Source organism: Balaenoptera physalus (genome assembly GCF_965194825.1).
Source record: "Balaenoptera physalus genome assembly, chromosome: 6".
NCBI classification, from domain to species: domain Eukaryota; kingdom Metazoa; phylum Chordata; class Mammalia; order Artiodactyla; family Balaenopteridae; genus Balaenoptera; species Balaenoptera physalus.
This window is the reverse complement of record NC_138885.1, coordinates 120,557,695-120,574,496: the sequence shown is the minus strand read 5'-3', so window position 1 is coordinate 120,574,496 and position 16,802 is coordinate 120,557,695. Positions and strand designations below refer to the sequence as shown.

The following is a 16,802-nucleotide window of genomic DNA, read 5'->3' as shown; positions in this document are numbered from 1 at the left end:
GGGTGAGTTGGGGAAGCAGGAGAAGCATCCTGGGCAGAAGGAAGAGCTCAGGAAAGGCCCCGTGGCAGGAAAGAATGGCATCTGCACAGGTATCTGGGCGCTGAGGATCTGGATGGTGGTAGGATGCGGTATCTCTGGAACCTGGTACCACAAGGGGGCGGATTTAAAAGGACTAGAGGGTAGGCACCCAGGAAGGTCTAAGAGGCAATAAGGTTTCAGGGAAAGAGAAGAAGGGCCGGAGCTGGAGATCCAGCATCCCCTCGGTGAGAATCACCTTTCTTAACCTGAGTCTCAGCTTCCTCCCCTGTAAACTAGAGATCACACTTTTCCCTCAGGGTTGGACCAAGTGCAGTGATGTCAATGAAATGATTAGTACAAAGTAGATGCTCCAAAGTGGCCGTTATGATGATATTCTCCTTCTGTAATCTTTCCTGTCCTCATGACCCAGCTCCAAGGTGATTTTTCCCACTCCCTCCATGGGCGGTAAGCTCCTTGAGAGCCAGAGCATGTCTGGTTCATCCTCATATCCCACCCCCTCCTCTCACAGAGAGCCTGGCACACTTCAGGAGCTCAGTAATGTCTGTGGCATTGAAGGCGAGTGCACAAGTAGTTATAGTAACTAATAAACTGAAGAATGTTTTTGTGGAGGGCGTAGAAGTCACTGAGTCCAAGATGATCAAGTGACTGAGGATGGGCCAAGAAGAGAGCATGCCATGGTCTGCTCACGTCCCCAGCAGTGTCTGAGGTTCCCTCTGAAGCACCCTGGAGAAATAGCCACTCATAAACACACAGGCAGGAAGATGCAAGCTTTCCCTCTCTGCTTACAAAGGGCATTTCTAGGCAACATAGCAGGTTGTAATAACAAACAGGCAGGGCTTTTAAAAACAGCATTTATTTACTAGTTTATGATTCACATAGTGCTTCCATGTACATCACTGCACTCAACAATTTGGTGACCTGGATAAGATGTCGATTAGTCTCCTCTCCTCACTGTAGACGAAGGAGCCACAGAGCAGCCAGGGCAAGTTGCTTGCTTGTGGTTAAACAGTGAGATGCAAAACTAAACCATAATCCAGGATCTTTTGGGTCTAAATCCCCTGTGCCTTTTCCTATATGACCATCACACACACTGACTCTTGATTAGGTGGATGCAAAATGCTGCACGCACCCAGAGATGGGCAAAGCAGCCACACAGAACGGCGCGTGAAATTTCAGCCGCAGCTAAGCAATCTGGGAGGGGTCTTCTTAGAAGCTACCGCAGCATCTTGGCAATGGAGGAGAAGGACGTCACCCCTCACTCCTCATGAAATGATTCATCAGCAAAGATGGACACTCTCCCATTGAGAAAGAGGGATGGGTCTTCAAGCTGACCTGCTCCCCTCTTCCAAAGTCTTAGGAATCAAAGCTTACACCACTCAGTTTGGCCACTGACCAAACCCCCCAGGGCTTCATATAAATTTTTAATATAATTTTTGAATCATAACACATTAAGAGTTTCTTTAAATACTTTTCAGCTAAAAAGTAACAAATAAATAAAACATAAAAGTCAATACCACCCCTCTCCCCCTTCTGCCTTGTTCTCATCTTCATCCCTTACCACAAATATCTGTTTATTCCCTCCAGAATTTATTTACACAAATAGAAGCAAACGTAAATGTATATTTTATCCCCTCCCACCTTATTTCTACATATGTTGTTATGTACAATTTCAGGGAGCGAATCCTTTCCCTCCACCGCCTTGGGCCTCCACTGCCAGCAAGCCCAAGGCCAGACAGGCAATTGATAAGCACTCATTGGAGGGGAAAGGCCAGACTGAGCGGACAAATCGATCTCCGGTGTCAGTCCAGGGTGTGTAAGGCAAGTCCTGCAGACTGACGTCTGTGCACAAGTGTCAGCGGCAAAGCAGCCCCAGTTTCTCAGAATGTAGCAGGGTCTGAGGAGGAGGTGTGTCCCGGCATCTCCTCCAGGTGGGGTGCAGAGCTAAAGGTCAGACGCTCCCAGGAGTGGTCATGGCCTCGGCAGGCAACACCAGCACCTCTGTCCTCTGGCTCACCAAACAAAGAGCATCCGCAGGACAAAGGGCGCAGAGGACTTCGTTGAATTGTTACGGAAAACAAAGATGTGCCCAGACATTTTAAGCACAAGGAAATGGAAGAAGCTCCTCTTTCTAGTCCCCCAGCCTCACACGTCTTTCCAGATCACCCTAAAATGACTGGAGATTATTCTGCCCCATCCGGACCATGACCTGATGGGGCTTCTGGGAATGTGCTTGTCCACGGGCCCGGCTTCCATGAAAGGTAGCTCTGGGCCAGAGGCTGGAGAAGGCTTTCGTCAGGACCAGCACGGGCTCTTGTTTGCAGATGGTGCAAAATCACTGATGGGGAAGGGGGGTGTGCACACTGCCAAGAAAGTGGACTAATATTTTTGGGAAGTTTTAATTTGCTTCAATTAAAAATTCAGGCCAGCTCCACGCAAAACAGAAGTAGGTGAACTTATTTCCTGAAACTCTGCACCATCCTTTCTGGGCCCCTCCACCCCTGCAGAAGGAGGCTTGTCGCTGAGGGAACCTCCACCCCGGCCAGCTTTTCCCAACTGGTCAGTTCCAAGATTCACACCATTTCCTCCCCATTCTCCGGCCAGACCAGACCTGGGCCCTGCTGGGGATGGGAGAGAGAAACCATCTGGCTCCAAGAGACAGGAAAAACCCATCTCTGGGGCCTCAGCACCAGCCTTCCAGGTCTGGGTCATGTCTGTACACTCAGGGTTCTTTTCTTGAGCTTATTGGCTCTGTATCTTACAACCAGAGGAACAGGAGAAACACTTGAGAAGATCAGATGCTTTGAACAATGCATGGAACATAGTAAGGGCTCACTAAGCCACAGCTGTTAGATTGTTACCTTCATCATTATTTAGGGGTGTTCCTCTATGAATCTTCAACGGAGCCTCAAATACTGGCCCCACCACATCCTCCCGGCAGTCCTGGCCCGGAGAATGTAGTTGTTTCAAGGGAGTAGTTTATGAGCCACTGGGGAACACCTTTGGCCCTGACATATGCTCTAATGGGCTCTGCGATAGAACCTGTGTCCTATTAATCTCTGTCGAGTGAAGGAATGAATAAATGCATCCAGTCAGTGGATTTATGAATGAGTATGTAATGCACATGCTTCAGGAGAGGAACAATGCTGGCTGACCCACATGGAGGTCAGGAAAGGCACAGCTGCTCAGAGTGGCCCTAACCACCCTGACGCCTTCTCCCCCCAGGGCCCAGCCATTCTTTTCCCTCCCCGGAATCCAGGGACCTCGATATGGGACTTTCAGTCCTTCATGAGGAGGGCCTGAGTCTGAGTAACTGTCCTCCAGTGGCACTGATTCTTTCCCACACGGTTCCATCCTGCCGGGGCCCAGGGTTTGCAGAGGGCTGGCTGGGTCAAGGGTGGAACAGGACCCCGGGAGGATTTAAGTCTTCTCCCCGCCCCCCAGTCCCAGGAGCCACCCCCGCCTTGAACTTTCCCAAAACAAAGCTTTCCAGTGAGGCCTAAGTTATCAGAACACATCCCCTCTCCAGGGAACCCTAAGTTGAAGGCCTCTAGTCAGGGGTAGGGAGTCACCCCCTAGACCGCCGTGAAAGAACCACTTCCCTTGCCCTCTAGGGCCACACCTTCCAAACCCTCAGCGTTGACCTTTCCAACGGTAACAGATAGGAATTCCAGAAACATAGTGGTCCCCCAAATTCAGGTGTGCAAAACTAGAACTTTTTCCTCTATAACTCAACTTTATCTTCGTGATGAGTCCCCATTTCTAACCGACAGAAAAGTCAGCCTGGTAACATTCTGGTAAACTCAGCCCAATCAGTGATTTAAACTCAATCAATTCAAGTCTAACTTGGTCACTTCCCCACATGGGGGCCAGGCCTATCCCGTTCTCCTGCAGTGACCCCCGCAGCACCCTCTCAGCTGACCTCCAGGCCCCACTGCAGGCCCGCAGGATCTTCTGGGCCGCCTCCCTTCTCCAGTCAAGAGAAATCTGAGCAAATGTCACCAGCCCTATTCTTTTTTTTTTTTTGATCTTGCTCGCTTTTTTTTTTTCTTTTTATTGGAGTATAGCTGATTTACAATGTTGTGTTAGCTTCAGGTGTACAGCAAAGTGAATCAGTGATACATATACATATATCCACTCTTTTTTAGATCCTTTTCCCATATAGGCCATTACAGAGTATTGAGTAGAGTTCCCTGTGTTATACAGTAGGTCCTTATTAGTTATCTATTTTACATATTGTAGTGTGTATGTCCATCCCAATCGCCCAATTAATCCCCACCCCGCCCCTTTCCCCCCAGTAACTGTTTGTTTTCTACACCTGTAACTCTATTTGTTTTGTAAATAAGTTCATTTGTACCATTTTTTTAGATTCCACATAAAAGTGGTGTATTTGTCTTCCTCTTACTTCACTCAGTATGACAATCTCTAGGTCCATCCATGTTGCTGCAAATGGCATTATTTCATTCTTTTTAATGGCTGAGTAATATTCCACTGTACATATGTACCACATCTTCTTTACCCATTTATCTGTTGATGGACATTTAGGTTGCTTCCACGTCCTGGCTATTGTAAATAGTGCTGCAATGAACATTGGGGTGCCTGTATCTTTTCGAATCACGGTCTTCCCTGGATATATGCCCACGAGAGGGATTACTGGATCATATGTTAGCTCTATTTTTAGTTTTTTAAGGAACTTCCATACTGTTCTCCATAGTGGCTGTACCAATTTACATTCCCACCAACAGTGTAGGAGGGTTCCCTTTTCTCCACACCCTCCCCAGCATTTGTTGTTTGTAGATTTTTTTGATGACGGCCATTCTGACCAGTGTGAGGTGATCCCTCACTGTAGTTTAGATTTGCATTTTTCTAATAACTAGTGATGCTGAGCATCTTTTCATGTGCTTTTTGGCCAACATTGTATGTCTTCTTTGGAGAAATGTCTATTTAGATTTTCTGCCCATTTTTTGATTGGGTTGTTTGTTTTTTGATATTGAGCTGCATGAGCTGTTTGTATATTTTGGAGATTAATCCCTTGTTGGTTGCTTTGTTTGCAAGTATTTTCTCCCATTCTGAGAGTTGTCTTTTCATTTTGTTTATGGTTCCCTTTGCTGTGCAAAAGCTTTTAAGTTTAATTAGGTCCCATTTATTTATTTTTGTTTTTATTCACCAGCCTTATTCTGCCAGGTCCTTCCCAACTGCCATATCTCCATCTGCCCCGGTGGCCTGGGGAGCATCTGACAGGTCACTGTCCTTCCTAATTCCAAACAGGCAGCAAGGCACAGGGCCCTCCACCCTGAGAGCCCCCCAATGTCAGGGGAGTTGCACCGACACTGCCTCTAACGCTCTTCTCTAAAAACCCTTCCCTCTCCCGCTCCAGACCTCTTATCTAGTTAAGGTCCTTTTCAAATCTCTTCTTACAGCTTAGCCCTTTCACTTAAAACTGCAAGATCCGGCACCCTGTTCTCTCCAGTCAGCTGGGAGGGGTGAAAACCACCCATGAATTAATACTTCTCCTAACATCTCACCACACTATGGAGGAAAGAAAAACTTCAAATATGGTGCATCTGGGCCTCCCCATCCTAGACAAGTGTACGGTTATTCAGAGATCCCCAGCCCAGGATAAGGTGGGCAGTGATCCCTCTCTAACCGGGGCTGGCACAGAGGCCCACGCTCTGCAGTGAAGGGGCAGGCAGTGTGCCCAGTGGTTTGCTGACAGCGCAGGTTTGAAGTCACACTAGCCTGGACTCATCAGGTCTCCTCTACTTACTGACGAGATCTTGGGCAAATCATCAACCTCCTCTAGGCCTCAGTTTCCTCACCTGTAACAAGATGCCACCACCTCCCAGGACCCCTGCGTGGAGCAGACTGTCAAAACTGAACTCAGTGCCTGGCATGTACCTGCTCCCGAAATAAGGCCCACTCATTAGTTCTCAAAACCACACACACACTCAACCAGAGCCAGGCTTTGGGGCTCAAAGGGAGTCCCCACACTCCCTTCCCAAGCCCTTCTACCAGGACCTCTCTACACGAACGTGTGGGAGACACTACTCCCCTTGTGTTCATTCTTGGGTGCAGGAAACAGATCCCTACTCAGGCTGGGTCAAGTCAGAATAGGGGTGTATGTAGTAGTTAGGACCCTTTCAGCGGCTCGTATTTGGCTCGAATTAGCTTAAGCCAAACAGAAAAAAGGAGGGGGTCCCCATTGGCTCACACAACCTAAAGTTCCAGGGCTATCTGCCTGCGGTCACACTGGACCCAAGGACTCCACGGACACCACCCAGACTTGGCCTTGCCTGCCCCAGCTCTCAGCTCTGCCTCCCTGTCTCGGCATGGTTCCACCTCCCCTCAGGGCCAGCAGCTGCAGGCTCATCCTCTCAGCAGCCCTCCTGGCGGAAACTTGCCTCTTTCTCGGTTGTTCCAGCCAAAGGCCAGGACTGGGCCTTGGTAGGCCAAACCGGGCCACATGGGAATTCCTGAACCGATCACCACAGCCACAGAGACACAGGTAAAGGAGTGGGGTCAACCCAACCAGGCCCCTGGGCTGAGTGAGGTGGTACTGGGAAGAAGGCAGGAACGGAAACCACCAGGTGCCTCCCCGGCTCCACGAACCCGCTCCCCAGTCACACTCGTATTCAGCTCCCGCTGCCAATGGCCTGAGAGTCTCGTTAGTTCCCAGCTGAAACTCAGGAGAGGGACAATGTAACTGTCCCAGCTGTTTGTTAGGCAGTGATTTCCACACCAGGCCTCATGACAGGTGCTGCTGGCTGAGGACTGGTGCCCATGGGTAGGAGTCCTACTGGATCCCATCAGCGGGGGCAAAAAGCAGCGTTGGAAGATGGGGTCTCACAGTTCAAACAAGGCTGCTTGGCCTGTCCACTGGGGAAGAGCCATGGGCGGGGCAGTTTCCGTTAGCAGTAGTAGGGGAACAGCAGGCCTCACGAGTGACACATCCAACTGCACCCATGGCATCCGGAATGGAAACAACTTTATTGATACCTGAGAAAAAGTGCAGGAGAAACATTCCTTCTGACCACTCAGCCCGTTCCCTCGGGCCAGGTCATCTAGAGGCTGGACCAGTCCTCTCACCCTGCCCCTGAGTTGTGGGTCATTTGGGGCCTTGCTGACCAGTGCCCAAAGGCCAGAGAAGTCCGCAGCCAGAGTCTGGAGAGAGAACATCTGTAGCCGTGGCTCCTGAGGCCGGGGGCGGGGCCAGCACGGCAGCCTCACTGGTCAAGGTCTAGAGCCTCTTGGGTCACAGTTCGGAGTCCGATGGAAAACAACTCCTCCCAGGGCTCCCGGATCCAGGCCAGCAGGGCCGTCAGCTGCTCCGGACACACAACATGGAGTGCCCAAAAGCTCTCCAGCCGGGACACCTGGCAGACAACCAGCAGTGAGGTGAGACTCACAAGGGCCACACCAGAGCAGGGGAGGCAGGGAAGGCCTCAGGAGGACCCACTGCCCCTCCCTGCTTCATGGCCTCTTCTCATCCCCAAGCCTGTGTCACTCCCCATAAAAGATCCTGACTCTGAGTTTTTTAAACAGAACCCAATCAACCTTGACTGAAGGCCCCAAAAGGGCTTTCGCATTTACCACCTGGTTTCTTTAATCCTCCCTGTTTCCAGAATATCATCAGTCCTGGAGTCAATTCCAAGGAACTGCCCGGGGTTCAGTTCCTGGCTCTGCCACTTGTGACCTGGGCATGCTGGGTAACATCCCCAAGCCTCAGTGTCCTCAACTGTAACTGGACTAATAATCATAGTACCTCCTCACGTGGAGGCTGTAAAGACCACACGGCTGGCACACGGGCCCCATCAAACACGAACTCCAAGTAGCCGGGTGCTTCATTAGGGCCTCCCAGCTAACACAAGGCTGGGCTTCAAGTCCAGGGTGTTTCTGCTGCCTACAACTGCCTCCCTCCCTACTGTCCAAACCCCGTGACAGCCTCCCGGTTCCCTGCACCCTGATCCTCTGTGTTCCCCCTACCCTGACTGCCCGTGGTAAGTCCCACATGGCCCGACACACGCGCTCCCACACCTCGTCGTAGAAGACCAGCCGCAGGTCGTCCGGGGCCCCGCGATACAGCAGCACGGAGCTCAGGCTGCTGAGCGGCTGCTGCTCCCTGACACGCACCGAAGGGCCTGGCCCGGGGGCTGGGGCCTTCTCAGAGGCTTCGCCCGATGCCGCTGCAAGAGGGGGCTCCGCCTGGGACCCTATAGGGTCCTCATCTAACAGGTACAGGGTGGACAGAGTCAGCAACAGGGACACAGGGCAGGTAGAAGGCCCTGGAGGGAAAGAGGCAGGGTGAGGCCCGGAGGAGAAGGCCATGGAAGAGCCCAGATCCCCCGGGCAGCGTCCCAGCGCTGCTCAGAAGAGGAGTGACCACACTGAGGCAGCCACAATGCGGCCTGTGCCTCTGGGGGCCAAGGCCCCCCCTTTCCCAAACGCCAGGTGTCTCTAGCCTCCAAGACCTCTGAGGCCCAAGACAAAGGGAACCTGCCCGACCACCCCACCTCCCCGTGGGAAAGGACCGGCTCTCGTCTTCACCACAAGGATGAGGTGGAGCAGACCCAGACGATCTGGGCCCAAAAGCAAAGGTCTCTGAGCCACAGACGCCCCAGGGCACCTCCTGGCCCCTCCCAGAGGGGCCGGGAACACCGAGGCTGTTATTTGGGTGGGAAGTCCACATCCCAGCGCTGAGAGTTGCTACAAGGCACGGAGAGGCGCTGGGGGGCTGGGGGGCCGGGGCGGTGGCCTCACCTTCAACCAGGAATGCCCGAAGATAGAAGAACCGGAGAGGCTCCAAGGAAGGGTCTGTCTCTAGCAACGGCCTGGGGAGAAGGAGGCAGGCCCAGGAAGGAGTGGTCAGCCAGGGGGTGGGAAGTACCACGAGGGGGTAGAGTGGGGAGAAGCCCAGGCCCGGGTCAGGAGGCATGGGCGCTCAGGGCCCGACCAGGGGCTTGTGGAGAGAGGGCCCGTGCTCCACGAGCAGCCGTCTGGGCCTCAGCCTGGCCTCAGCCTCCTTATCGACTCACCAGAGCCGATGCTTCGGGGTCACCTCCTCCTCCGTGGCGCTGACGCTGCTCCTCCGGGTGGGGGGCAGAGACTGCAAGACATCTGGACAGAGCCAGCCAGGGACAGGGAGCCCTCAAAGACTCCACCTCTTGCATCCCAACCTCTCAACACCTTCCCATCCTCCGCACTGCGGAACTTCCAAGAGGGATGGGTCCCGTTACCCGGCTGTCTCCGCTGCGGGCACCAGAGCTGGCGCTGTGGCCCTCGGCCCCCACCCCACCCTCCCTCCTCCCCCTTCCCTCTCTCACCCGTAAGCTCCTCCAGGAAGGCCCGGCAGTGCCTGGCATCTCGGGGCAGCAGGACACAGCCACCTGCCCCGGCCGCCCACTCCAGCCGCAGGCTCTGTCCTGCCAGGCCCAGCTCTATGCTACTCAGATCCTGCAGGGGAATGGCCAGGGTCGGCTGCAGCCAGCCAGCCGGAGGCCCGCTGTGGAGACAGTGAGGGCAGAGTGGCAGGAATGAGCGAGAGCAGAGTGAGAGCATGGGGGCCCCGGACGGACCCCTCCCTGGCCGTGGCCCCACTCACTCACCGGATCTCCCCTGTCACCTTCAACACGTACAGCCTGTGGTCAGACACAACCGCGAGACACAGAAACTCCCCAGGGTGCCCTGCCAACACCAGGGGCACCTAAGGGGAAGAGGAAGTTGATGTCAAACAGAGAGAACCAGAGAGGCGGCTGCCAGGCTGAGGGCCGAGCTACCGGCGCCACTGCGCGTCCATCCCAGCCTCTCCATCGGCCTTGCTCTCTATCCCACAGCCCCGCCTGCACTCAGACCCGCGGCAGGCTCCTAGCAGGTCTCCCTGCCTGTCATCTCGCCCCCTCCAATCCACCCTCTGACAGAACAACTGTCCCCAAACACAAAACCTATTGCCACTCCCCTGCTTCCAAGGCCTGCAGTGGCTCCCGCAGGACTCAGGTTCAAGTCCAAACTCCGTGGCCGACACAAGACAATGCTCCTGAATGAGCCCTGCCTGCCTGTTCAGACTCCTCTCAGGACCCCCACCCCATGGCTGTCCCGATCACGGCCAGTTCTCCCCACTAGCTACTCTCTCAGGTCTCCATGCATTTGCTGCTTCCTTTTACTAGAACATTCTTTTCCTCCCTCCTCTGGAACTCATCCTTCAAGACTTGTTTTAGCCATCACCACAGGAAGGGGAGGCTTCCCTGGCCCACACAGGCTGGATCAGATACCCCTCTACGGCCTGAGCCTGATTCCAGCGCTTGCACACCGTGTCATGACGGGCTGTTCCTCGCACCAGAAGAGAAGATGGAGGGCAAGACCGACGTCCTCTAGATCCTTAGTGTCCTGAAGCTGCTCAGAGCTCCACAGAGAGGGTCTGATGGCGTGGGGGATATACAATAATGGCCGGAGACCCCATTTACTAAGCGCCCGGGGCTGCACGAGGCAGCCTGCAGACGTCGGCTCTCACGTGTGCTCCACACCCAGTGAGGTAGGCAGTATCCTCCCCGTGGTAGAGGGGAGACAACGGAGACTCAAATACCAAGAAACGTGTCCACAGCCACACTGAGAGCAGCTGCCGGAGTTTAAACCAGAAGCCAGACCTGGGGGCTCCAGCGCAACCGCCTGGACACACTTTGCTGTGGTGGAAAGAGGCGGGCACCCTGGTCAGTTGGGGGCACAGGGTAGAGCCAGGCTGGCACAGACCTTGAGGCAGCACTGGAACTCCTCTTGGGCATCGGTGAACACCTCGACGTCCAGGAAGAGCCGGAGTCGGTGGTCCACAGAGCGGAGGCCACAGCGCTCAGGGGCTGGGGGCAAGCGGGGGGCCGTCAGCCTGCCCCGGCCACCCTGGCTCCAGCGCCCCTCCCCCGAACACCCCGTCTCTGTTCGCCTAGACTCACGGGGGCTGAGGCTCCAACTGTGGCGGTCACGGGAGGCCGGTGCCCGAGATGGGGCACTGCCGGCCCTGGTGCTGTAGGCACTGTGGCCAGGAGGGCTGTGGCCGGGGCTCGGGGACTGCGAGGGGGCTGGCGATTGCTCTCCCTGTCCCTGTTCTCCACTGGGGGTTCCAGGGGACAGGAGAACCACGTGATCACTACCACAGTTTGGACACACAGCAGGCGATTCTGGAGGGAGGATGGGCACAGTCCCGTGAATCACACACACAGCACCACACCCCCCCGCTATACTCACAGCACTCCCTCCCCACTCCCCCATCTCCAGCTCCACACGCTAGCTGCTCTGCATGCTCCCAACCCACCTGATGCCCTCTGCAGGACCGGCTGCTGACCAATCGCTCCCCGCCCCAGTGAGGGATGAGCAAGCCCGGAGCCTCGGCCCACAGCCTCCTCAATACACCCTGCCTTCTCATCTCAGGCTGTCTCAGAGAGGGCCAAACTCAGCCAGGCCCTGCTCTGGGCCCCTCCCACAGCCTTGAGCTGGGCGTGTACTCGATGTCTGAAAGCCCCAAATCAACAGATAAGGGTCCGATTCCAGGCTCTGTTACTTGAAGGCTGTCATCTAAGCAACTCTGACAAGTCACCTAAGCCTGGTGCCTCATCTGTGAGATGGGGATGATGAGGGTATCTACCCTAGAGGGTGGTCAGGATGAGGGAATGGAATCGGGTAAAGCTTCCAGGACACAGATCAGCGATGAGAAAGGAAACATTCTTTGAGCAGCTACAACGCACTGAGGACGTGCTAGACCCTTTGACGTTGTATCAAGACTCTCCTGAGCCCGTTTTGCAAGTGAGGAAAGCAAAGATCAAATGACTGACGCACCCTGCCCGAGACCACACGGCTGGGGGGTCATAGCGGCAGCTACCGTTTGTGGAGGTCCTTGGTTCTGTGCCAGGCAACTGTGCCTGGTGTCGTTTTGTCACTTTTAAATCTCCTAACGTCATGGGGCAAGTCCATTCTCTTCTCTGCTCAGATGAGGTGACTGAGGCTCAAATCAAAGGAGAATGGAGCACACAGGAACATTCATGACGAATGCCACCACCGAAAGGACCCCCAGGGCCACAGGACCCATGATGCACAGACAGGGTCGGGGCCAGCATGGGGCTCTTTCCGTTGCACACACTGTGCTGCTGGGCCTTGGGGGGCTGCGGCTGCCAGGGCAAATTCAGGGTGGGGGATGGAGAGGGCTCAATTTTCTGAATAAAATTTAAACCCCTGCTCCAGCTGCTGCCAAGAAGGGAAAAGTGACTAATAAAAATCATACATTTCAACGCAGGTGTTACCAAGCATATTTCTTTCTTCTTCAGTGTCTTCAAAGACATGGCTTTTTGACTGGTCTGTAATGGAAAAACCTCTCGTCTTAAAGAACAGGATGTGAAGAGATGCCACGAGGCACTACTCGGTATCAAGTAGCTCACAAGGTCAGTCAGGGAAGGACAATCCAAGCCAACCCCCACAGCAGCCTACTCAGCAGCCAGAGAACCCAGCACTGCAGTGGGGGCTCAGTAGGTTTTATGTAGGTTTCTGACATATTAGTCAAAAAAAGGAGGGAAAGGCTCCAAGTTATGAAAAAATAATGGGTATGTTTAAGCAGTTACAGAGATTGTATTTCCTGACTTTAAGGGGGAAAAAAAGGATGTAATTTCTTCTTTTCTTTCTTTTTTTTTTTTTTTTTTTTTTGTGAATGCGGCAGGCAGACGGTTTTAATTTTTCCTCCAGGCAGAAAAGTTGGTCCCCGCTCCTCTCTGCCCTAGGGCTCCCCCTCCCCACTCCCACCTCAAAACCATTTTCCCTGAAGCGGCAGGAGGCGCGTGGGTAGGGAGGTCAAGGGCAGGGCTGGTACCTGTCTTCCGGAACAGAGGCCGCCAGCCTTCCTCACCGTCCAGTCCTGACCTGGGCTCCTCTGGCTTGAACTCGTGGCCACAGCGCAGACACTGGAGTCTGCCGCCGGGTGGGTCCCTCGCCTCCCCAAGCTGATGCTTCCCCAAGGTGGCTGCTGGGCTCAACACAGCCAGCAGCTCCTGAAACAGGGCGGGCCAAACAGCGCCGTGAGCAGGACCCCAGCCCTCGGGCTTCCAACCTCCCGCAGCCTCCTGGGCCCCACGCCAGGCCCCGTCACCTGGACAGCCGCCTGGGCATCTGGCTCCAGCACCACATAGCGACGCAACTGCCGGTCGGGGCAGATGTAGGAGAAGCGGAGAACGAGGACGGGGCCCCCAGGGCGTGGATCTGAGCCCTGCGCAGGCAGAGGGGGTCGGAGGGATGAGGGTTACACTGCGAGCGTGGAGGAAAACAAAGCTCTGGACTCCGTCAGAACGCTTTTCCTGACCGCCATGCTCCAGCCCAGAAGCTCTGCTCCTCAGCCCCGCCTCCCAAGCCGCCTGGGGCCCACCTTCCCCCCTCAGCGCCCCTCCGAGGCTCTAAGCTCAGAGAGAGAGTGTGGGAAACAGGCCGCCCAGTGCCTGGCACCCAACGCCATGTTGTCAGAGTCGGCTCCCGAAAAAAGCCCGGCGCCTCTTCCAGAACCCCGGCTCCCACCGCTCACCTCGGGCACCGGCTCGCTCTGGGTCTGGGTCTCAGCCTCTATCTCCGCTGCCTCCAGACTCTGGAGCTCAAGCCGTTCCAGGGTTCGAGCTGCTTGGAGCTCCACCTCAAACAGGTGGCCAGCAGTGACCCAGAGAAAGCATTCCCTGCCCCGCAGGCCCCCGGGCCCCTCCAGGGGACACACCAACATGGGGCGGCACAGCTCCACTGAGGAGAGACCAAGAGAGGGACCCTGTGAGGAGAGACAGGCAGCCAAGACTCTGCCTCCCGTGGGGTGGCCGTCCATCCCGAAGGGGTCAGCAGCCCGCACCTGGGGTCTCCTAGCCCCCAGACACGCCCGCGGCCAGGCCGCCTCCGCGCGGCCAGCGAGCACTCACCCTCCAGCTCGCTTTGCTCCTCCTCCTCTTCCTCTTTTCCTCCCTCCTCCTCTCCCTCCTCCAGCTCCTCCTCCTCCTGCGGCGCCGGCTCCACCCTGACCGCCTCTGCCTCCTCCTGTGCAGACCCCTTCTCAGGGGGCGGAGGGCCGCGCACAGCCTCTGGGCTCGGGGCGTCCGGAGGCCGGGTGCCGAGGGCAGCGGGCCCGGAGGCCTCCAGGTGATTCCTGTACTGCAGCCAGTCACGGCCAAAGCGGTCCCGGAAGCTGTTCATGAGCTCCAGCTCCCGATGCTGCTGCACAAACCGCCCTGGGCAGGCGGGGGAGCGCAGCTTAGCGAGCCCGGACCGCCACAGTCCCCGGCAGCCCCAGCCTCTTCTGAGCGGGCTCCTCCGGGTGAGGAAAAAGGGGGTGCGACGGCAGGGGGAGAGCCAGGTCAGAGGGAGCCCGTCCCAGAGCGCCTCTTGAGGGACACTGCGGTCACGTGCGCCTCAGAAGCGCGCGGCACCTGCTGCTTTGGGAGACTGGACAGACCGAGCAGCACATTTAAGGTCCTTAGACGGCCTGAAGAAACTACTGAGCTCTCGCTTAACACAGCTTTTCCCAGACTGACCGGGCCACGGAATCCTTTCATCGCCTGACCTCTGACATCCAACAGAAACAGTGTTCCTTGAAAAACCCTCTGGAAAGTGCTGCCCAGGAGCAGTCTCTTCTCCTTTCCCCAGACTAAAAGGAAAGCGGAAGGACGACGAGGCCCCTCACAGTGCTCCACTCCACCAAAAATAAAAGTCCTCCCGGCCAGAAGACTGGAGCGCGCTGGACGGGGGCGGGGGGGCTGGCGGTGGGCTAACTCACCAGCCGGGGAGGGGTCCAGAGTCCGGGGCTCCGGGTCCGTATCACTGGGTTCCGAGATACTCGCCCGCCTCACACGGACTCGGCTCTGAGGTCGGGTAGAGGGACCACATTCTATGAAAGCCAGGGGCCTGCCACCCAACCTGCCCAAAATACTCACCCACAGGCAAGGATAAGCCCTTACTTACTCCCAGTGCATCGGCTAACCAGAGCCACCACTGAGGCACCCAACCCCGGGCACGAGGCAGCCTAGGACACCGTTTACCTTAACCTTACGAAGCGGGGGCTGGGCCACAACGCCCCCCGACGAGGGGCTGTCACTCAAGTCAGGGCCGCCGGAGGTTTCCGTGGTACTCCCCACCGGCCAGGGCAGAGGTGGGGCCATGGGGCCAAGCCCTGAGGATGGGGAGGTCTGGCGTGGGGCAACAGGAAGGAGAAAGAGGTCGGAGCCAGGGAGCACCTCTGTCCCGCCCGAGCTCGCTGAGAGACGGGACACACTTGCCAGCTGAGCAGGCAGCCCCCTCCCGCACAGCTCTCTATTTCCCTCAGCCAGTGCCCTCCCTTCACATCCTCCCAAATCGATCCCGCCATCATTCCCACCACACGAACCTGAAAATCAGTCAGTGACAAGGCCTTCCCATCAAGAAGGAACTGAGTGAAGATAAAAGGGGAGGGTAGTGTCGGTGGGGAGCACATGCCCTGCGGAGCCCCGAGCCAGGGCTGGGGGTCCTCCTAGCCCTGTAAGCACCAGCAGGGTCGGCGAGGCGGAACAGCATGATACGCAGGGGGTCCGAGGCCTTGGTCCCTAGCCTAGGGATGGGGGTGGAGAGGCAAGAGGGTGCAGGGGCTGGGGAGGCCTGGCAGGAAAGGGAAGGCAGAGCAGACACGGGAAGACCACTCACCCCAGCAGCAGCGTCCCTGGCGCGGGGTGACAAGCACCGGGCGGTGGCCGCTCGGTGCTCAGGGTGGAACCACAAAGGGTTCCCCTCCAGGCAGAGCTGGGGACAGGAAGAGGAGGCTGAGGCAGGGCTTGGGTGCCCCCGTGTGAGGAGGGATGCTGAGCAACTCAGCACGGGGGGGAGGGAGGGAAGGAAGGAGGGACGCAAAGCTAGCTCCTGGGTCCTCACCTTGCGGAGCTCAGCCAGCAGCCACAGCGGCGACAGCTCCCTGTGTCGTTCCAGCAGGTTGTAGGCCACATCCAGGTGCCGCAGGTTCCGCAGCTGCTCCAGGCCTGGGGCAGGGGTGAGAGGGGAGGAGGGGCATGCGGGTGAGCAAGGGTGGAGGGGGGGGGCAGGGGGGGGGGCACAGCAGAAAGGCCAGCCTGGGCACCTCAGACCTGCCCGAAGGCCGCATGAGAGGCTCTGGGGGCACACGGGTCCCAGGCCGCCGAGTCTCACACTGCCGCCGTTCCCCTCCACGTCTGCCCCGCCCTCCCCTACAGCCTGGCCGCCCCATCTCCCCCACTCACCGTGCAGGCTCTGGAGCTCATTGCCTCGCAGTATCAGGGTCCCCAGAGCAGCCCCCGAGGGTCCCATTCTCGGCACCAGACGCAGATGGTTATAGGAGATGTCCAGATGGCAGAGCTCAGACAAGTCCTGGGAGGGGGTGGGGGTGAGGAAGATGCTCTCCTTGACCAGACTCTAGTCAGGCTCCTCTGAACCCTCTTCTCGACTAGGCCTCAACCTTGGCCTATAAAGACTGCAGACTGTCAGCACAAATGATTTCATCCCCCCCACCTCCCCCCACATTAAGGCTTGCACAAATCTACCAGTTTCTGATAGCTCCAGAACGACAACTCCAGCCCCCTTACACAGCTACCCAGAAAAACTCAAGGCTGCCAGAAGGATGTAGTTTGCTCCAGCCAACGCCTGAAGATAGGGCCCAGGTCTCCCAGCCTCCATGGGACTTCGAAAAGTGCCAGTTAGCAAACCAGGCAGGTTTCACACAGACCAATGCCCGTTTCCTGCTCTTCGTAAATTTCCCCTTCCCTGACTTCAGAGGA

At 56.4% G+C, this 16,802-nt stretch overlaps 2 protein-coding genes across 7 annotated transcripts in view; one reads left to right on the top strand and one right to left on the bottom strand.

Annotated features, from left to right (window-relative positions):
* Positions 1-7,004: 7,004 nt before the first annotated feature.
* STK11IP (serine/threonine kinase 11 interacting protein) lies at positions 7,005-16,792 on the bottom strand. 6 transcript variants are annotated; one of them, XM_082464758.1, is made up of 18 exons: positions 16,269-16,789; positions 15,928-16,031; positions 15,703-15,798; positions 15,410-15,451; positions 15,066-15,212; positions 14,804-14,888; positions 13,953-14,258; positions 13,577-13,782; positions 13,151-13,267; positions 12,875-13,052; positions 10,974-11,198; positions 10,777-10,880; positions 9,639-9,736; positions 9,357-9,535; positions 9,069-9,150; positions 8,794-8,864; positions 8,071-8,261; positions 7,005-7,409 (listed from the first exon to the last, which is right to left on the bottom strand). In XM_082464758.1, exons 1-18 carry the CDS (start codon positions 16,333-16,335, stop codon positions 7,260-7,262), a joined length of 2,448 nt encoding a protein of 815 aa, XP_082320884.1. In that variant the 5' UTR covers positions 16,336-16,789; the 3' UTR covers positions 7,005-7,259. The 6 variants fall into 6 exon arrangements, 5 of the variants coding, with proteins under 5 accessions (XP_082320884.1, XP_082320883.1, XP_082320882.1 ...); XM_082464757.1 differs by having other exon boundaries at positions 8,071-8,318; positions 12,911-13,052; positions 16,269-16,788; XM_082464756.1 differs by having other exon boundaries at positions 8,071-8,318; positions 16,269-16,787.
* The window catches only part of OBSL1 (obscurin like cytoskeletal adaptor 1), a gene marked incomplete at its 5' end in the record, with an annotated part of 2,472 nt that continues 2,023 nt past the window's right edge, over positions 16,354-16,802 (top strand). Inside the window, one exon of the mRNA XM_082464723.1 lies at positions 16,354-16,411. Coding sequence (XP_082320849.1) covers positions 16,354-16,411 — 58 coding nt within the window. The remainder of the gene's footprint in view (positions 16,412-16,802) is intronic.